This window comes from Budorcas taxicolor, chromosome 7 (assembly GCF_023091745.1).
Source record: "Budorcas taxicolor isolate Tak-1 chromosome 7, Takin1.1, whole genome shotgun sequence".
Taxonomy (NCBI): domain Eukaryota; kingdom Metazoa; phylum Chordata; class Mammalia; order Artiodactyla; family Bovidae; genus Budorcas; species Budorcas taxicolor.
In genome coordinates this window covers 83519196-83541728 of record NC_068916.1, presented here as the reverse complement: position 1 = coordinate 83541728, position 22533 = coordinate 83519196, and the positions used below count along the sequence as shown (strand labels likewise).

Here is a 22533-nt window from a genome sequence, read left to right as displayed (position 1 = left end):
GAGACTTATTAACAATATCAGAAAAGTTTATCATAGGCATATTATGAAGATTAAATGATATAATACCCATAAAGCACTTAGTATAGTGTTTGCTACATAGTCATGAAAATATTAACTAATATTACTATACAATAATGAAATATTCTAACATTGGCTGAATTACATAATGATAGAATCAAAGGATATATGAAAATTTAAATAAGCAAGTAAATACATCAAATTGTTTATCAGGAATCTATTTACAGAGAGTGGCCTATCAAAGTAATTTATATTTCTTCTAAGGTTGTTTTATCTTTGGATAAATGATATAAATTCTGAAATGTTAGAGATTACCTGAAATTAGAGCATTTGGCAGCTATTCTATAAAATGTTGCTTTCATGTGAAAATATTACTGTAAAAGATAAATATGAAATCATTCACTTTTTATAAAATTTAATCAAGATATAAATCAGACTTGTAAAATATGACTTATATTCTGTAAGTTAGATAGGTGTCTCTACTGCCTATCTTTAGCTGAAAAAGAACTAGTTTTAATTTTTGTGATTTCTTTCCTCCACGCACCAAATGGAGGAACATATATAGTCAGGTTCAGTGGCACAGTTTATAAACATGTTATTTAATGAAACGATTGATTACTTTAAATGTTCTAGCAGTAAATAATCAGGGCTGCCCTTAAAACAGTGAAATATATTGCTTCAACTTTTGCATGCTGGAGTTTGAAACTATCATTTTACTGCTGTCTTAAATTATGACTTTTAAAAATAAGATTCTAAATAAAACACAAAATTAGACTTTGCAAATTTTTTCTCTAATTTTAGCATTACATACCCTTTCTACCTGAAAAACATAATTAAATGGGTAATGTGATGATTGATCAAATGTCCTGGTGTTTCTTGAGTCCCTATGCTTAATAAGTGATCAATATAGCCAATTTCTTTTTCTACTCATTTTCCTTGGAGATTATGTGTCTACTGTGGCTGTGCAGCTTTACATTTAGAAACGAAATAATTCACAGTCTAAGGTCTAAAAACGAAGGCAATGTGAATCTTTGACCATTGCATATGGCACTGGATTTCATCTTCTTTGTAGCAGCTGATTGTTTTTGTAAAGTCAGTGTGAGTTTGCGTTCTTGACAAGGATTGATGGACTAAGTGTTATCATCATGATGTACTGCATTATTTATATACAGCAGCCAAATTCTATCTTTCAGTTTGTCCTTTGCTGTCAACTGAAGAACTATGATAGTCTCTGAAAGAACAACTCACTGGGTTTAGAATTGTTCCATAATTAGAAAAATATATAATCTTAGAGCATAACACACAATAAGTTATCTTATTTATGCATTAAAAAATCCAAAGCAGTCAGGTGTCACTCTTTTGTTGACCTCCATCACACCTGTCTGGTAACACAACAAACCTGGGTCAGGGTCGTCTTCCTGCCTGAGCACCAGCTATTGTCCTCTAACCAGATAACAAGGTTGGGTACGTGTTGCTGGTGTCAGTTCTTGACTCCAAGCCTAGCTGAGGCCTACTCCTTTCCCTCAGGCTTTTTTCTGTGCTTTCCAGGCAGCAACCTCCTATTTACTGCAAGTACATATTCAGTTTGGTTCAGTTCAGTTCAGTTGCTCAGTTGTGTCCAACTCTTCGCGACCCCATGAATCACAGCACACCAGGCCTCCCTGTCCATCACCAACTCCCGGAGTTCACTCAGACTCACGTCCATCGAGTCTGTGGTGCCATCCAGCCATCTCATCCTCTGTCATCCCCTTTTTCTCCTGCCCCCAATCCCTCCCAGCATCAGAGTCTTTTCCAATGAGTCAGCTCTTCGCATGAGGTGGCCAAAGTACTGGAGTTTCAGCTTCAGCATCACTCCTTCCAAAGAAATCCCAGGGCTGATCTCCTTCAGAATGGACTGGTTGGATCTCCTTGCAGTCCAAGGGACTCTCAAGAGTCTTCTCCAACACCACACTTCAAAAGCATCAATTCTTCGGCGCTCAGTACATATTACTTACAGTCTACTCTTCTCAAGCCTATGATCCCTTCATCTTTTCAGCAGCCCTGCTACACAGAGAAGCCACCAGAAAACTCCCTCAATTTGTCTAAAGCATCTGTAAACATATAGACATCCAAGTTGTATTATATCAGATCCCTCCTCATGCCAAAGGTGATTCCTTCCATATATCTCTGAAGCCCATCCTTCACAGTGTTCCCTCATAACTCAGTTGGTAAAGTATCCACCTTCAATGCAGGAGACCCTGGTTCAATTTCTGGTTCAGGAAGATCCCTTGGAGAAGGGAAAGGCTACCCACTCCAGTATTCTGACCTGGAGAATTCCATGGACTGTATAGTCCATGGGGTCACAAAGAGTCAGACACAACTGAGTGATTTTCAAACCCTTCTGAGCATTTCCTTCTCTACTGTCCCTTTAACTTCTTCTGTTCTGATAGCTGCTTCCCATCAATGCCAGAACACTTATCAGGTTTCTGCCATTTTAAATACATTTCCAGCTCTCTCCCACACAATTTTCTTTTGGATAGCATTTTATTTGAATAAAATGATCAGACACCAATCTTTGCCATGGGGAGAATTTGGTGAATAAGTTGAAATGATTCCACACTTAAGAGAGTTTACAAGTGTGCCGTGCTTAGTCACTCAGTCATGCCCAACTCTTTGTAACCCCATGGACTGTAGCCTGCCAGGCTCCTCTGTCCATGGGGATTCTCCAGGCAAGAGTACTGGAGCAGGTTGCCATTTCCTTCTCCATTACAAGGTAGAAACATGTATCTACTTCTAGATCATATTTCCAGAAACACCTCTAAGAATTTGTGTTTGTATTTCCATGATTTAAAAGATCGATTTTATGCTGTTTTCTTGATCTCTAAACTGAATCTTTCTCCACGGATTCAAATCCATAAAATTACGCTCTCACTAAATATTTCCAAGTGGATGGCTATAGACATTTTTGTCCAAGCATTTCCAAAACAGAAATCTTCACTCCCCTTCATCACCATCACCAAACTTGCTCCTTAGACCATGTTTTCTATCAAAATGAAAGGCAGAGTTTTTTGTTAAAGTTTAATATGAGTTTCATCCTTAGTTCTTCTCTTTCTTTTCAGCCATCCCATTGGCTCTATGAATTTACTCTCTCCATGTGTCTGTTGGGATTCACTTCTCTCCGTTAGTACTCTAAGGCAAGTCAGCAGTCCCTTGTGCCAGACTAAAATTTGCCACTTTCTCACTGGTCTGTCACCCTTAGACTTTACCTCTTGTAATCCATTCTCCACATTGCTTCCAGGGTGAATTATCATATCATCCTTCTGATTAGACCCCTAAATGGCTGTCCTTTATACTCAGGAATGCCCAGACTCCTTAAGAAAGTGAAGTCGTTCAGTCGTGTCCGACTCTTTGCGACCCCGTGGACTATAGCTGACCATGTTCCTCCGTCCATGGGATTTTCCAGGTGAGAATACTGGAGTAGGTTGCCATTTCTTTCTCCAGATCTTCCCCACCCAGGGATTGAACCTGGATTTCCTGCATTGTAGGCGGACACTTTACCGTCTGAGCCACCAGGGAAATCTCAGACTCCTTACGAGTGTCTTACAGACACTGCACACCCTGAGCAACGCCTGTTCTTCAGTCTTGCCTCTGCATTTCTGTTCTCTGTCTTCTGTCTAGCTAAAATGAGTTTCATCCTGTTTCTTAAGCAGGGCTCTGGCTCTGCTCCCTACATGTGCACATGTGTTCCCCTCTGCAGGGGATCTCTGGGCCAGCCCTTTGCCTGGCTGGTTTCCATTAATCCTCTTGTTTTGAATTGAAGATCACTTGCCCTGGGAGAGCTTCCTAACTCACAGGGCAGAGTTTGGTGCTGCTCCTTCATGATCCTTTGGTACCAGGAGTTTCCCTTCTCATAGACCTAACATGCCCTGGTAACCACCTGTCAACTTATCTTTGTCTTTTGTTAGACTCTATAAAGAACAGGTGATTGTCCATCAGGGGCCCCATTATATGTGCAGCAATTATCTCTTAATGTCATGTAAATGGGCTTCAGTTAATATTAACTTGATGAATATTCTTCACAGGTAGAAATAATATAGTCCAAAAATACTTGGGAATTCCATGATATGGTTGAATTAGCTGGTGATTTATAAAGTTCCAGCTAATTATTCCATGGAAATTCAATATATGTTAGTAGTAAGTAGTATCTGTTCTGCTCTCCCTAACATGCTGCGTGCCTTTATTTTCAATTTGCTGATTCTGACTTCCTGCAGGTATTTTTTTTTCATAACTCCTTCTGAACTACCAAGAAAGCTAGTCTAATAAATTCTTTTCTCTTTTGCCTTCCTCTCAATTGAAAACAGGAAAATGCAAACTTTCTTCCTTCCTCCTTTCTTTCCTTCCTCATATTCTCTTATTTGTTTTCCTTCTCTTTAATAAGTTGAAAAGTTTGGATGAGCTTTAAGAAATGCAGATATCTGTTTTCTAACCCCATTGATTCTGACTTAATTGGACTGGGCATCAGGAATTTTAAAAACTCCCCTGTGATTCTAATATTCAGCAAAGTTTGAGAACCACTGTGTTAGATCATCTCTAATGTCCCTTTCAATTCTAAAAACTCTAGATTTTGTCATTTTAAGGGACTCTCTAGAGTGTTTTAAAATACAAAATATGCCAAAAGCCTTTTTCAAAATGTAGAGCCCAAAATATTTTTATATTTTCCTGCCATTAGCCTTGATTGAAGCTGTGTGGTAAAGGATGTAAAATTCAAATAGTCAACACTCAAAATTATTGCTGATTTCCTTCTGACTCTCTTCAATACTATATTTCTCTCACGTTTAAAAAGTTATCCAAGAAGAAAAAGACTGTCTTTAAAAATAGTGGGATAAACCACTGGCTAACAGCTAAGAAGGACTTCCCTATTGGTTCAGCAGTAAAGAATCTGCCTGCAATGCAGGAGATGTGGGTTCAGTCCCTGGGTTGGGAAGATCCCCTGGGGAAAGAAATGACAATCCATTCCGATATTCTTGCCTGGGAAATCCCATGGACAGAGGAGCCTGGGGGCCTATGCCATGAGTCCAGTGGGGTGCAGTGTCAGACAGGACTTAGAGACTAAACTCCAAAAACAACTAAGAAACATCCTGCTTTAAATTAGCTTTAGTGTAGCCCTGAGTGAGTCTGCAAAGTTTCCTTGTTCTTTCATTAAATTTAAGTGTGTCTTCCGAAGCTGCATGTGGTCATTTGGGAGTCCTGTGGACATGAAGGTGTTAATTTTTCTTTCATTAACAAGTGCATCGCATGGTTTTTCCAGTGAAATGACAGACTCTCAACACTAATATTCTTATTTTTTTAATCTTATTTCTTTCTCTTCCAAATTGCAGAACGGTCTGAAACATCAACTAAAATTTGTTTTTAAAGCACAAATGAAGCTAGCAATCACACCAAACCTTTTGAACTGTGTTTTGTTCTGTTTTTTTTTTTTTTAATTTAAACTGGCCACATTTTTAAGCTTTAGCTTGCGAAGAAAGACTCTAAAATAAAAGTCTGTGCATCAAATTCATTAGAGCATGCAACAAATAAAATTGTAGTATTCAGCATAAATGGTCTCTCAAGAGGCACCAAAGTAAACTCAGTCCTACTGTTGATTCAAAAGTGACATTTATTTTGTTCTGTACAATTTCACTGGCAGTAAGTCATAAGGGTGCTAACATTTGTGAGTTTTACCAGGTTGACTATGCAAATTCTCCTGAACTTTATCTCATTTTAACTAGAGTTATTGCTCACTTGTGTATGAGAAGTGGCTCATTTTGCCAAGTACTCTGTTTTAAGATTGGTTCAAATTCTAACTTGTGCAGTTGACGACAAAGCTTTTGTTTTCTTTCAGTTTTAAATGAAGTGATGGTATAGCTGCCAAGTTCAATGGAGAGCAATAAACGGAAGATGAGGTTGTCCTGCTTGTGGAACATGAATTTAAATGTTCTCTTGTATCTCACTGTGGTTCTGATTTGCATTTCTCTGGTGATTGGGGATGTTGAGCATATTTTCAAGTGCCTGTTGACCTTCTGCATGTCTTTTTTTTTGGTAAAATGTCTACTCAGGTCCCTGGCTGATTTTTAATCAGATTGTTTGCTTTTTGTTTTTGATATTAAGTTATATGAGTTTTTTATGTACTTAGGATATCAACTCCTTATCAGATATATCATTTGTAAATATCTTCTCCCATTCAATAGGTTGGCCTTTTCATTTTGTTGATGGTTTCCTTTGCTGTGCAGAAGCTTTTTACATGGATGTAGTCCCATTTGTTTATTTGTGCTTCTGTTGCCCTTGCCTGAGGAGACATAATCCCCAAAATTGTGCTAATAATGGTGTTAAAGGGCCTAGAGCCTATTTTATTCTTGGAGTTTTATAGTTCCAGGTCTTGCATTTAAATCTTTAATCCATTTAAAATTTATTTTGTATGTATAGTGTAAGGAAGTAGTCCTTTCATTCTGTGCTATGTAGCTGCCCAGTCTTCCCAACACTGTTTATTGAAGAGGCTGTTTTTCCCCCAATGAATATCCTTGCCTCCTTTGTCATAGATTAATTGATCATGTAAACTTGGACCTAGAGGGTATTAAGCTAAGTGAAATAAGTCAGACAGAGACATACAAATATAATATGATTTCGCTATAATGTAGATCTAAAGAATGGAACAAATGAACAAGGGGAATTCCTTGGTGGTCTAGTGATTAGGACTCTGAGCTGTCACTACTAAGGTTGGGGTTCGATCCCTGCTAAGGGAACTAAAATCCCGCAAGTCCTATAGTACAGCCAAAGAAACAAAAACAAGTGAATAAACAAAATAGAAACAGACTCAGATACAGAGAAGCAACTGGTGGTTGCAGAGGGGAGAGTGTTATGGGAGAAATGTGTGGAGGGGATTAAGAGGTGCAAACTTCTAGCTATAAATAAAAGTCACAGGGAAGTAATATTACAGTACTGGGAATATAGTCAGTAATATTATAATAACTGTGTGGTGACATGTGGTAACTAGACTTGTGATCATTTTGTAGTGTATGAAAATACTAAATCACTATGTTTATTGTTCACTTGAAACTGTATAATATTATTTGTCAATTATAATTGTATTAAAAAAGATCCAAAGTAAAACAAACAAAATATATTCTCCATTTACTTAACCACATATAAATATGTACTGTGACAATTTTTACATTTAGTTTGCAGAGATGTTGAAGAAATTAATATCATGTTAGTGTAGCTATATGTTTTAGAGATATGTTACTACATTTTTGTTTTTAATTTTGCATCTGTATACAAATTTTCTTTCAGAAATGAGAGGGCAGGGATGAAGGTACAGATATATTGTAGGTGGCTTCTTGGATTGCTAAAGGAACAAAGGAAATGGAGATGCATGCATTCATCCAAATAAATTATTCATATATTTACAACACTATGTTAATACAGTACTGTGTACCTATATTAATATCTAAAAAATAGAAATAAAATAGTATATTTTCAGTAGATGTTTGATAATATAGTAAGAGTAGGCTTAGAAGAAATGTCCTTGATTATCATAAGGACAGAGAATCAAATGTGGGGCGTTAGTTATAACTTGATTCCTGCTAAAACTCTGTTGCTGACAAAAAGCATTTAGTGACACTTTATCACTGTATTCTGGACACTCCGGCCTCCTTCGTATTGCCTGACTTCATCACTCTCTTGCCTATCACTCAGGCCACACATTTGCTATTCCCTCTGCCTAGAAGACTCTTCCTTAGGTTTTAACATGACTGGCTAATGTTCAGCTTCAGCTCAAGTGGCACCTCTTAAAGAAGCCTTTCTTGACTGGGTGTCTTAAGTAACTAGTTGTATTTACTGCCCCTCTCTTCAGTCTGTTCTCCTCTTACCTTTCCCCCACCCCAACGTGGTTTTTGTTGCAGTGGACCATGCCTTGCTCATTTGTCAGTTTCGTATGTGCAGCCCCTCCACTATACTATGAATTTCAGGAATGTAGGATTCATATGTGTCTTCAACTAGGCCACATTCCCAGTGTCTAATGTTTGGTTCCTGGAGTATCAATACCTGATAACTTAGTCAGAGGTTCTCTGATTTGTAAACTGGAGATAAGCAGTAATATGTAAAGAAAACTCAATGCATAAACCATCAGATAGTTACATATCAATGAGGCAAATTAGCTGTTCTGTCCACCCGATTCCCAGGTTAGTGCCAACATAGAATTTTTTCCTTTTCTCTACATCACAAGTTGCATGGCTGTATACTGAGCTCACAGAAAAACACAACCACAATCATAATGGTACAAATTTTAGTGTTTCTTTTTTCTTTTTTTCTTTTCTGCACTGTCTTCTGCAGTGCTGGATTTTATAGATTCATACACACTTTGCGATTTTGGCTAACAGATCAGGCAATTGCTAATAAAGTGAAATAAGACAATCCCTAAATCATTTTGAACAGGAGGTGACTGGCAACAGGTGGTGGGTCAGTGAGAAGAATGAGGAGGACACGGAGCACAGTCAGGATGGTCCTAGTCCAAACAGAACTCTGGAGAGTGGGGGGAGAGAGAAGGCAAATGGGAAGTTAAATTTAGCCTGCAATGATTTCTTGCCCCTGGGAAAAATAATTGCTGCATTCGATTGCCAAAAGGCAAATCGGCATCAGCTTAATTTGCCTGAGTCTGCCATAAACTGCAGATGGAATCATAAAACATAGTTAGATTCAAATTAAACACATCTGTCCTAATCTAAAGCAGGTGAGGCCAGCCAGCCAAGAAGCATCAAGGTATAACACTGCACACAGATTACAATCTGCAGAGGTATATTTCAGGAACCTGCTGACAGTGAAATAAAGAACCATGAAAGCGTGTGCTGTCCTGTTTTCCGTTCCTGAGTCTGACTTCTTGTACAGTTGCCATCTTAGACTTAAAAGACTCTACCAACGCATCCACTGGTAAACAAAGACAACAAAGCACTGACTTGAAATCCAGAAGTCAGTTGCATTTTAATCAGGATTCTTAAGCTGATGCTTTTTCAGATTAATTGAAAGGACAGAGAATCAGAAGTCCCTGAAGTACATTTGAATTAGACTTGAAATTTTAGCCAGAAAGGGTTTGTTTCTACTTAAGGTGTCAGCCTTAAAATTAAAAGACGTTTAAAAGATTAATTAAAAGACGACTGAGCAACTTCACTTTCACTTTCTGGAGAAGGAAATGGCAACCGACTCCATTTCTCTTGCCTTGAAAATCCCATGGACAGAGGAGCATGGTGCAGCCTACTATCCATGGGGTCGCAAAGAGTCAGGCATGACTGAGCAACTTCACTTTCACTTTCACTCCTTGGAAGGAAAGCTATGACCAAACTAGGCAGCATATTAAAAAGCAGAGACCATTACTTTGCCAACAAAAGTCCATCTAGTCAAAGCTATGGTTTTTTCCAGTAGTTATGTATGGATGTGAGAGTTGGACTATAAAGAAAGCTGAGCGCTGAAGAATTGATGTTTTGGAACTGTGGTGTTGGAGAAGACTCTTGAGGAGTCTGCAAGGAGATCCAATCAGTCCATCCTTAGGGAAATCAGTCCTGAATATTCACTGGAAGGACTGATTTTGAGCTGAAGCTCCAGTACTTTGGCTACGTGATGCGAAGAGCTGACTCATTTTAAAAGACCCTGATGCTGGGAAAGATTGAAGGCTGGAAAAGAAGGGTACTACAGAGGATAAGACGGTTGGATGGCATCACCAACTCAATGGACATGAGTTTGAGTAAACTCTGGGAGTTTGCTCCCGGAGTGATGGACAGGGAGGCCTGGTGTGCTGCATTCCATGGGGTCGCAAAGAGTCATACATGACTGAGCAACTGAACTGAACTGAAGGTATCAGCCTACTGAGATAGTGGGTGTAGAAAAAAGAAAGAAAGCTAAGATACCCTGGTTTTGACCAAAGTAACTATGTAACTCATCCAAACCAGGACAGCTTTGAGGGTGAAAGAGGACCTTGGTACCCATGGAGGTACAATATCCTTTCAATAAAGAACAAGCTGTTTGGCTGCAAAGAATGCACTTAGCTTCCACCGACTTTCTTTGGTAGCACTTTCTTCATGATCCCATTAGAGCCTTAGAGCCTCACTTTGCCTGGGCCTCCTTCTGCCAAAAACTAAGTAAGTGTCTGGTCATTTCTGCCTTTGGGGGATTCCTCTAAGGTGTAATCTTTGCTCTGGAGCTCCCAGGTAGATTAGCTAAGACTTTGTCAATTCTGCATTATAGACTGAGACTCCTAGACTCAGTCTTCCTTCAGTGACCTCCCTGCTTCCCACCACTACCCATTTCTTTTCACAGGTGTCAGATCTTGCATCACAAGATCCAAGCTTTCCCAGCCCTTTTCTGCTTCTTCCTCATTTTTTCCTGGGTGTTACTTCTTAATAAACTTGCTACACTCTTTGTCTTCATGGAGAACCCAACTGACCCAGGGGTGCTGTTAATAATTAGGTGTGGGGAAACAAATGTATAGCACAGCCTCTAATCACCCTAGGAGAAGGCAATGGCACCCCACTCCAATGCTCTTGCCTGGAAAATCCCATGGACAAAGGAGCCTGGTGGGCTGTAGTCCATCGTGTTGCGAAGAGTCGGACATGACTGAGAGACTTCACTTTCACTTTTCACTTTCATGCATTGAAGAAGGAAATGGCAACCCACTCCAGTGTTCTTGCCTGGAGAAATCCAGGGACAGAGGAGCCTGGTAGGCTTCCGTCTATGGGGTCACACAGAGTCAGACACGACTGATGTGATTTAGCAGCAGCAGCAGCAGCAGCAGCAGCAGCTAATCAACCTAATTGTGTTTGGATTCTGTTGTGCCCATCTAAACTTTCATTTTTTTTTTCCTGACATTATCCATCTACCACAGCTACATGTGGGGGCCTTTAATTAATCTCAGGCAGTCCTCGACCTATTAGACCCTAAGTGAATAGACTGGATATACATACTGTTGTGGGAGAGGCCTATCACTATTTTTCTCCTTCTCTCTTGAAGAATCTTCCCTCTTTATTCTCATTTATTTGTTAGTGTGCCCAAGAGTGGGAGAGGCCTATCACTATTTTTCTCCTTCTCTCTTGAAGAATCTTCCCTCTTTATTCTCATTTATTTGTTAGTGTGCCCAAGAACTTCTCCTCCCCTTTCCTTTCCCCTTTGTTCTGCTACCCTCCCTCTAATGACTCTCACTGGATTATAGTATTCACATCCATACTTAACAATCTATGTTTTATCAAACACTCTCTGATTCCATATCTGATCATTCAGTACCTTTATAGGACATTATCATTTTGGATACTCTGCAGACTTCTTAAACACAATAATCCCTTTAACAATGAACCCATTATATTTCCTTATGAAAGACGGCCTTACAGTCGTACAGGCAGGAGCTCTGGAAATCAATCCAGATTTTTCCCTCTCCCTCAACCCACACGTCAGTTTGGTCACAATGTCCTCTTAGTTCTACTGGCACATTTTGGTCAAATCTATTACCTCTTTTCTATGTTTCAGAAAGGCACTGAGTAGATATCAATAATGGTGATAAAATATGGGTTTTCACAATATTAACGTCTTAGATATAAGTAATAAGCAGAAAGAACAAGAAGTACAAAAGAGAAAACAGGTCAGCTGAAGAGCAGCTGGCATCTATGAGCTATAATGAGAGGTAAACAGACCATCCTGTCTCATTGTGACCACATGCATCGTATGACTGGCAGACGCACCAGTAGAAAACCAACTAGATTAAGTACTATCACTTGGAAAGGGCAGCACAAGTACTAAGAAAGTTTTCTTAGGACAACAAAGCTCTGTGTGATGGTGGGTTAACCAAACGGACCAGACGTCGTGGTCTCATGTGGCTCTGGGTGAGCTCACATAAAGGAAACTGGCTGTAGGAGTGAGAGGGATGAGTATGACAGATCTTGATTTTGGATAAATGTATAAATATAGCCTGTATTCTTGTGAACCTGTAGGATACTGTTCATGCCTTGCCTTTCTCCTGTGGAGATCACTCCTGTCAGTGTAAATAAATCAATATAAACATCCACAATGTTCCTTGATCTGTTGACATTGCTGCAACAACAGATCCTCATCTGGGGAACGTAGAACTTCTCTTTCTGTAGTGTTCACAATGCACAGAAATATGACTGACATCTTATCAAAAAAAGCTTCAGTGTTAATACTCATCTTTATGCAATGTACAGAGTGAGCAGATGGCAATGTTGTTAGTCTGACTGTACAAAGCTGTGCTTCTTTGCTCACACGGAAGACAGGCAGGCTCACACTTTTAAACTAGTAATTTACTTTCTAGACAATCTCAACAGTAATGCCTTTTTTCTAATGGGGGAAGTAGTAATTTGGGAGGACTATCATTTCCTGTCTTATTAGCTAGCATTTATTAACTGGATTGGGTTTAAATGATGCTTACATTGCTTTCCTTGTCCATAGCTACCTCTAAAGAGAGTTAAGAAAGTCGTCATTTTTTAGGGGACTACCTCAGAAGATTCATGCGTAGTCCTTTTGCCATTAGCCTTGACTCCTCCATCTGATTCAACACAGTGTTCCCTGAGTCAACATTCCGTAACACCAATGTGATCATATACTTGCTCATATGTAAAGTCCTTTTATGATTTTTCAGTGCCTACATAAAAACTTCAGAATCTGGGGTACAGCATACAAGGCCTTTATCTAGATGACCATGCTAAACTTTCTTTCTACTTATTTCTTTCTATTCATCATACTCTTCTGTGCTTTAATTATACTGGCCTATTTGAAGTTCCTGGGAAGCGCAGTGATCTTTGTCCTTCATATATGTTATTTTCTTTTCCTGGGATGTTCAGCATGTACCTTCTTTTCTTCTGCATCAGTGAACAGCACTGCATCCACTTAGAAGTCTCCTGTGCTCCTATGATTTGGGTCATGTATACAGTCATAGTTCTTATTACCATGTGCTGTAATTGTTTCTGTTTTTTTCATCTCCTAGAGTGGGATCTGTACTTGTTGATCATAAGGACTGTCTGTCTCTTATGTTACCACTTGGTGCCTACCATTAAATAGGTACTCAAAGAATAGATAGTTGGATGGACAAATGGAGGGATAGTTGAATGACTCACTAGCTAGATATATAAAGAGATAGATAAATAATCTATTGAAATATCTTTACCATTCATCAGCCTCCACTTTCAAATGCACTTGATAGATAATGCTGCCAGAATAGTCTTCTTAAAATATATCTGACCATGTTAAACTTTAAAATACATATTAAAACCATTTGTTCTCTCCTCAACTGATAATTGGTGATGTCACTTTTTAATCTCCCCTGATCTGACATATTTATACTTTCTCAGTCATTGCCAATCAAATACTCCAGGGTTCAGCCATGCTAAATTCTATGGTAATCCCAAAGTATACTCTTTCATTCATTTATTAACTTATTTCAGGACTCTTTTTCTAATATCTTATCCAGTGCCAATGTAGTATTTTAGTCTATCATGTTAGTATAGCTAATGACCTGCTTTATAAATTTCACAAATATCTTAACCTTCATTTTCCATTTTTGTAAAGTTTTAGAGCAGTTAGTCTGGAAAATAGATGAAATAATTCATGAGAAAACTTCTGTAGGGGAATAAAGTTCCTATGAAATACCAAGTAGTAAGGAAGTTGGGGCCCTGCTGCTTTTTTTTTTTTAATTTTGAAAAGCTTCATTCTTTTTTATTCCAGGAGATGGCACCTTCACCTATAAAGCTCCTTTAGAAGTTGTATGGGTTTTCCTGAATCTGATTCACATGCTCTTTCTAAAGCCACAGCCATGACTCTCTGAAGCCTGTTTATCACTCCATACCTAATCCGCACTACTTTGGATCTGTCGGGCTGCTCAGGGATAATATCCTTAAGATTTCTAGAATCTCTTTCTATTTAGCTGAGAGATTCTTTCAGGCTGCACCTGAGTTACATGAAAAGTTTTCACAGAGGTCTTGTAGCTACATCCTTCATTTGATATTTATGTTGAAGCCATGTCTTTCTGACAAAGCTCTGGATTTGATCTTCCACTGGTTTGAGAAGCTGGGGTTGAGAAATTGTTTTGTTTTCTATCCTAAGTCCTGGTGCCTCCCTATTCCTTTACTTTCAAACTCATCATTTCTTTATTTAGCATGTACATTTCTTATCATACCTTATAAAATACAGTTATTGAATCAAGTGACACTTTTACATTCTGCTTACAAACGCCTTTACTCATTTACAGAAGCTTATTAGGTACATTTGCTTTCACAAAAGTTTCCTCAGGTGATAGTCTTACCAACTGCATCTCTATATAGCACAGAGAACCCATTTTTCTAGCCTTCTGTGGCCATTCTTTCAGTACTTTTCCAGATTCCATCGACTCCCTGTATTAAAGCCATGCCACGTGTTTTTGGTTTTGGTTACTGCACAAGTTATTTCTCTTTTCTTGCATGTTTCCTCTCAGTTCTCTTGAGCAGGCTAGGCTGAATTTACTCTCAGGGCTGTGGCAGAGTTCCAAGAAAGGAAGCAGAATTATTCAAATGTTTTATCAAATATCAACTGACTTTAAGTCTCTTAACACCCTACTGGCCAAAGCAAGTCACATGGATAAGCCCAGACTCTAGACATCAAGAAATAAACACCCCCTTTACTGAGAGAACTTGCAAAGTTATCAAGCAAAATGTGCGGATATAGATAGGTTATTTATAGGAGTAATTAGCAGACCAGTCAACTACAGACGTTTTGGTTAATCTTTAACAAATTAGAAAATCTTTCATTTACACATAATGAAAGAACTCCAAAGTACATTACTTGCTTTTAGTATGCAGTTTAGTATGCAATGTTTGAATTGAAAAATTTCATTTTAACCTTGTTACATACCATTTCTTTTAGAAGCACATGGTTTCAAGTGGGTCTTGCCTACCTTATCTATAAATCTGTATAAAGTATTGTGATTTTACAAAGGAAGATGAGTGCGGGTTATGAAATAATACAGTTTAGTACCTAAGGCAAAAACAGTCAATATCTGTTTCTTTATTTCTCAGGTGATATTTGTGATCCCAATCCTTGTGAAAATGGGGGTATCTGCTTGTCAGGATCGTCTGACGGTTCCTTTTCCTGCAAGTGTCCAGATGGCTTTACAGGCCCCAACTGTTCTAGTGTTGTGGAGGTTGGTAAGTGCAAGATTTAAGCATTTCAATAGCTGTCATCGTTGTTTTCATGAATGACTGACACATTTGGAGATGAGTGCGTTATGGGTGCTCTCTATAAGATTGCTGGTGTTGCTAATTAGTGTAATCTTCTGTTGGTCTCTCAATTGTAACATTTTTATTTAATATTTAAATTATGTTATTATTTGTAGTGCTCACAAATAATTTAAAAATATGACTTAGTGATTAACATTATACTTTAAAGGCACTACATGTATTACTTGAATATAATAAATTTCTTATCTTTGTAATATTAATATACATTTAAATTTTATTTTCACTGGAAAGTAATTTCCAAGTCAATTTAGTCAAGTTAAACAGTCACTGTAAATAAAATAGAAGTTATTTTAATGCCTGAAAATATTCATCAATATTTTATAGCTGTTTTAATCATTATTTTTCTAAGACTATATGATGAAAGAAAAATTATTCCAGCTGGATTGTTCTTCAGAATTTCAACAACATGCTTGATAAATATCAGTCAGTGATCACATTTCAAAATGTTTTCATGTGTGAAGTACTTCACTGGCATATATCATTATGTATTCAGGATAGCTTCCATAATTTCAAAATTATTCCCCATTGAGAAGGTAATGGTACTTTAAATAATTTAACACTATGTAAATTTATATAGATATTTTTTCCTCTGATTAAAAGTAATACCATGGTTATGTGTGAAAAAAATTGTCTTTTTCTTGTTAATACTAAGAAGAAAAAAGTAGATTGTATCTGTTCAATACAGGAGAACTAAATTATGTATTGGATTAACGTTCAGTCAACCAGCATAAACTTTGGAACTCAAAAGTTTTCATAGCATTTTAAAAATAGTTTTGAAGAAGAGAAGTAATTGTGTCTATAGTAAGGGATCAGTGTGTTACTCATCATTGCATCTAATGCAATGATGTATCTGACCTAGTTAATGTGCAATAGGAACCCAATAACTGTTGAATGAATGAAAGAATAATTAAATAAAACCACTAACTAGTCATTTTTGGCTACTACCTTTTACATTTTAGTGTGCTTTACTTTTTCAAGTACAAGTGTATCTCACTTGTATTTTTTATGTTACATTGGTAAGAATGTAGTATATTTGAAAAAGTTAATTACATTATTGCTAACAGATACTATACTCATTTGATTCATTTCAAAGACAATTCTCTTGTAAATCTTCTATTAACTTGCTGCTAGTTTAGGGGATTTGATGCAGTGTTATAGGAATACAGCTTTTAACTACTTTGACAAGTCTCCAAGTATGTACAGTGAGTTTCAGGGTTTAATATGAGGAATCTTTCCTTACAAAAGTCTATATCTCTGAGAAAAATTAGAGTCATAAGTTTTCCTAACAAAAATATATGAATAGAATTAAAATTTAGTGTTATATTTTGAGTCCACTGACCCCAAATCAGCAGTGCCTTAGATTTGTAGTATATAATGTTTTGGTTGCTACTTTACAAAAGTCAAATCTGGAATCAAAGAGGCAAATGTGTTTTAATAATTAAGAAGCCAGTTGTTCAGTTGCTAAACCGTGTCTGACTCTTTGCAGTTGCATTGACACAACATGCCAAACTTCCCTGCCTTTCAGTATCTATAGGAGTTTGCTCAAACTCATGTCCATTGAGTCAGTGATGTCATCCAACTGTCTCATCCTCTGTCACCCCCTTCTCCTTTTGCCCTCAACCTTTCCCAGCATCAGGATCTTTTCCAATGAGTTGGCTCATTGCATCAGGTGGCCAAAGTATTGAAGCTTCAGTTTTAGCATCAGTACTTCCAATGAATATCCCAGGTTGATTTCCTTTAGTATTACTTGGTTTGCTCTCCTTGCTGTGCAAGGAATTCTCAGGAGTCTTCTCCAGCACCACAATTTGAAGACATCAGTTCTTCAGTTCTCAGCCTTCTTTATGGTCCAACTCTCACATGACACTGGGCAACCAGAGCTTTGACTATATGGATATGTATCTTTATAGAATTTTGAAATAAATACTTGAATACTTTGGGCCATATTTTTAAAAAACATCTGTCATTTTATCAGAATGATACTATAGGCTACAGTAGTTTAAAAACTAAACATACTGCCACACTCCTCATAGTTCAATGAGACTTTGAAAAATCAAATGCTTATATAATTAAAATTTACTTTGATCCAGTATTCTCTGTTACTAAAGCACCTAATATTTCTTCTGTATGTGTATGTATTCAGTCATTCAGTCGTGTCCAGCTCTTTGCAACCCTGGGGACTGTAGCCTGCCAAGCTCGTTTGTCCATTGAATTTTCAAGCAACAAGCCTGAAGTGGGTTGCCATTCCTATTCCAGGGGATCTTTCCAACCCAGGGTTCAGACCCGTGTCTCTTGCAGCTCCTGCGTTGCAGGCAGATTCTGTACCACTACGCTATTTGGGAAGCCCCCACATTTCTTCCACCTTTCTTCACTCTTGCATATAATCAGGAAATACTAAGTATTTATTGAGTGAAAATAGTTAATAGGAATATCTTTTATATCCAGCCTATCTTATTTTTTTCACAACTTTAAAACTCATTTTTGGGTTTACTTTGTGGCTCAGAGGTAAAGAATCCGCCTGCCAATGCAGGAGACACAGGTTTGGTCCCTAGGTTATGAAGGTCCCTCAGAGAAGGAAATGGCAACCCACTCCAGTATTCTCACCTGGAAAATCCAAAGCACAGTGGAGGGTGGTGGGCTACAGCCCATGAAGTTGCAAAGAGCTGACATGACTGAGCAACTGAACAGCAACAATTGGTACAAAATATATGAACATTAGATCAGTAAAGACCACCTTGCCTTTTTAATTAAAAAAATCTACTACTGGAACATTTTGGGGCCATTGCTGTTGTTTCCCTGCTGTTGGGTAGTGCTGAGGCAGAAGAACAGAGTGTACTAGAATTTTATCCAAAAAAAAAAAGCCCTCAAAAGCTCTAGGTATTTTTTAATATAAATTTATTTATTTTAATTGGAGGTCAATTACTTTAAAATATTGTATTGGTTTTGCCATCCATCAACATGAATCTGCCACAGGTATACACATGTTCCCCATCCTGAACCCCCTTTTTCCCTCCCTCCCTGTATCATCCCTCTGAGTCATCCTAATGCACCAGCCCCAAGCATCCAGTATCATGTATCAAACCTGGACTGGCGATTCATTTCATATATGATAGTATACATGTTTCAGTGCAATTCTCTCAAATCATCCCACCCTCGCCCTCTCCCACAGAGTCCAAAAGCCTGTTCTATACATCTGTGTCTCTTTTGCTGTCTCACATACAGGGTCATCATTACCATCTTTCTAAATTCCACATATATGCGTTAGTATACTGTATTGGTGTTCTTCTTTCTGACTTACTTCACTCTGTATCATAGGCTTCAGTTTTATCCACCTCATTAGAACTGATTCAAATGTATTCTTTTTAATGGCTGAGTAATACTCCATTGTGTATATATACCACAGCTTTCTTATCCACTCATCTGCTGATGGACATCGAGGTTGCTTCCATGTCCTGGCTATTATAAACAGTGTTGCGATGAACATTGGGGTACACATGTCTCTTTCAATTCTAGTTTCCTCAGTGTGTATGCCCAGCAGTGGGATTGCTGGGTCATATGGCAGTTCTATTTCCAGTTTTTTAAGGAATCTCCACACTGTTTTCCCTAGTGGCTGTACTAGTTTGCATTCCCACCAACAGTGTAAGAGGGTTCCCTTTTCTCCACACCCTGTCCAGCATTTATTGCTTGTAGACTTTTGGATTGCAGCCATTCTGACTGGCATAAAATGGTACCTCATTGTGGTTTTGATTTGCATTTCTCTGATAATGAGTGATGTTGAGCATCTTTTCGTGTGTTTGTTAGCCATCTGTATGTCTTCTTTGGAGAAATGTCTGTTTAGTTCTTTGGCCCATTTTTTGATTGGGTCATTTATTTTTCTGGAATTGAGCTGCTGTGCTGTCTTAAAAGACAAATTATTTGAACTGTCAGCACTGCTGTATTTTCACTTTCACATTAATCCTCCCAAAGATGGAGATGTTTAAGCTTTCTGTTAGGCTTTTGAACCATATACATTTTGTGATTATATGAAGTTCTAAATTGCCTTAAATTTGCAATGAATAGAAAATAACCTGATCTATATTAGCTTAAAAAACGTGTGGTTTGATCTAAGTTTAAACATTATTATTACTCTTTATTCTACAATCAAAAATATACTTTATTGCAGTATATGGGGGGACCAAGCATATGTTACTCTCAGAGATAAAAATTGCATTTTGATAAAAACTGCATTTTGATTTTACCTCAAACCTAATTTCTTGATGCTACTTATTTCAAAGAGAGCCTCACCCATTTTTGTGCTTTCATTTGTGCCTCTCAAAGCATGTAGTGTCAGATAAGCACAAAACACTTTACCCTGTTTGCATTCAATCCTCACATCAAATCCTCACATCACTTACATTTCTATACTACCTGTGGCAGTTTGGAGAAATTAACTTATTCAGATTTGTGAACTTCACTTACTAGACAGCATTGCTTTTCTTTGGACTTAATTCTTGATCTAGCTGTGTACTCCAATATCATTATTTTATCTCTGTCATTTCCCGTCTCTTTGTCTGCCCCTCCCCCACACATATCCTTTATACAGACACACGTACACACAATGTTCTCAGCCTCTTAGGAGTTATGAAAACTCACTTCTGATCTCCACAAAAGGCAATAGGAAAGCATCTCTATGAGCAAAGGAAAGGGGAAAAAAGCCTAGTTAGCATCCTCTGCCTTGCAGACCAGCCAGTTTTCCCAGTGTTTGCACAGATGTTCACTGGACACTGCCACCCTCTCCAGGGGACTCGTAGACAGAGCACCATGTGATCAAACCCCAAATTACTTCCCAATTACCTACTCACATTCCTGGATGGCACTGTGGAGTTTTGAGCCAAACGTTGACACATTTACTTCATAGAAAAATTTCTATTGCTAGTGAATACTCTGGCATTCATATATGGAAATCTTGGGACTTATTAAAGCATCTGAATTCTGTGGTATAATTCTCCACTCTATGCTTTCAGAATAATTTGGTGAATTAGTAACAAATATAAATTTTACAAATCAATTACATAGTATATTAATGTAATCAAGGGGGACAATGTGATTGACTTCAAAAAAATAAAATTTTAGCTTTCACTTATTTTTATTTTTTTTATAAATTTATTTATTTTAATTGGAGGTTAATTACTTTACAATAATTTTTCTTTCTCATAATTCATTAGTGTATAAAAATGCAACAGATTTCTGTATATTTATTTTCTATACTGCAACTTCACTGAATTCATTTACTAGTTCTAACAGATTTTTGGGTGAAGTCTTTAAAGTTTCCTACATATAATATCATGTTATCTGCAAATAGTGATAATTTTATTTCTTCCTTTTCAATTTGGAATCCTTTTATTTATTTATTGCCTAATAGCTCAGGTTAAGACTTTCAATATTATGTTGAATAAAATTGGCAAGAATGGAAATCCTTAATTTGGTCCTGATTAAGAAATGCTTTTAGCTATTCACTGTTACATATAATGTTAGTTCTAGGCTTGTCATATATTGTCTTTATTATATTGAGCTATGTTCCCTTGACACTTTCTTCAGAGGTTTCAGCATAAATGGATACTGAGTTTTATTAAATGCAGAAGGAAATGGCAACCCACTCCAGTACTCTTGCCTAGAAAATCCCATGGATGGAGGAGCCTGGTAGGCTATAGTCCATAGGGTCGCAAAGAGCCAGACAAAACTGAGTGACTTCACTCACTTTCACTTTATCTATTGAGATGATCATTCAATTTTTACTCTTTATTTTGTCAGTGTGGTGTATCACATTCACAGATTTGCAGATGTTGAACCATCCATGCATGCTTGGAATAAATCCTGCTTGATCATGGTGTATGCTCCTTTTAATACATTCTTTTAAATTTGATTTGGTAATATTTTGTTAAGAATTTTTTCATCAATATTCATCAGGGATGTTGTCCTGTAATTTTCTTTTCTTGTGAAGTTCATGCTTGATTTTGTTATCAGGGTAATTCTGGCCTCATAAAATGAGTTTGGAATTGTTCCCTCCATATATATTGTTTGGAAGACTTTGAGAACAACTGGTGTTAATTCTTTGTTTGGTATAATTCACCAGCGAAGCTGTTACTTTAAAAGAAAATGTCTTCAGTAAAACTGTGATTTATAAGAGCTAACCTTGTATGTTTTGAATGTTGGCATTGAAATCCCATTACTGGTCTTGTCTGTATGCTTCTGTTCCTGGTGCTGGAGAGTGCTGTGGATTAGCAAATACCTCCTTCTGTACATGGTCAACACTTCTGGTACAACAAAAACTCAGATATAAGCCACTTAGTATACAAGAGCTATTTTTAAACAAATATTTACTAAGCACTGACTAAGTAGTAGTTACCTAATGGCAGAGATGCATTGGTAAACAAAATTTACAGGAATTGCTGTTTAGCTTGGAAATCAGATAAATAAATAAACAAATATGATGGACTTTGTGATTGGAGAACTAGATGGAGCCGTAAGAGTATAAAGCAGTTGTCCTCTTTAAAGCTGGTGTCAGAGAATGTATGCCTACCTGAAAAAAAAATAGTATTTTGACATGTTTCCAAAGAATAATTTTAATCCACCAGGCCGAAAGCTGTGAGTCTGGCAATGGTGATGGTGGCAGGTTCTGCAGTATTGAGTGATGTTCTAAGGAATTTGAACTTCGTTTTAAGAGTAATGGAGAGGATTTGTGCTTTTAGAAGACCACTGCTATTGCAATATGGGGGAAAAAAAATCATAGCTAAGTAAGTTAGGAGACAATTTGTAGGCTACAGCAGAAACCAGGTCAGACTTGATGATCTTATCCTGGGTCAGGAACAGGATGAAAAGGAGAGAGTCAGTAAGTATTAAAGTATTTGAAGTATTCAATTAAAGTATTTAAAGAATGCAATATATTATTCATGACTTATGGGGTTATTGAATAAAAGGAGTTTGCATAAAGGTAGGAAAAAGAAGAAACATCTCAAATGTCTGATGCCTGAGCAACTTGGTGCCATTTACTGAGACAGTGAATGTTGAGGATACAAGGGATTGGAAGGCAGAAAACGAATATTTCATTTACTGAATTGGAGGAATCTGCTAGATAGTAGTAAAGACAGCAGGAACAGGTTTGGAAGTCATAATTATCCAGATAGTTATTTAAGCTCAGGGAGTATATGAGTCTGTCCAGAAGTAGAACAGCTTGTGAAATGAGAGGACCAAGAATTAAGCAATA

At 37.5% G+C, this 22533-nt stretch overlaps 1 protein-coding gene across 1 annotated transcript in view; it reads left to right on the top strand.

Moving 5' to 3' along the window:
• The window catches only part of EDIL3 (EGF like repeats and discoidin domains 3), a 481313-nt gene that overhangs the window by 118041 nt on the left and 340739 nt on the right, over positions 1-22533 (top strand). Inside the window, exon 2 of the mRNA XM_052643446.1 lies at positions 15072-15200. Within this exon, the coding sequence (XP_052499406.1) occupies positions 15072-15200 (129 nt within the window). The remainder of the gene's footprint in view (positions 1-15071; positions 15201-22533) is intronic.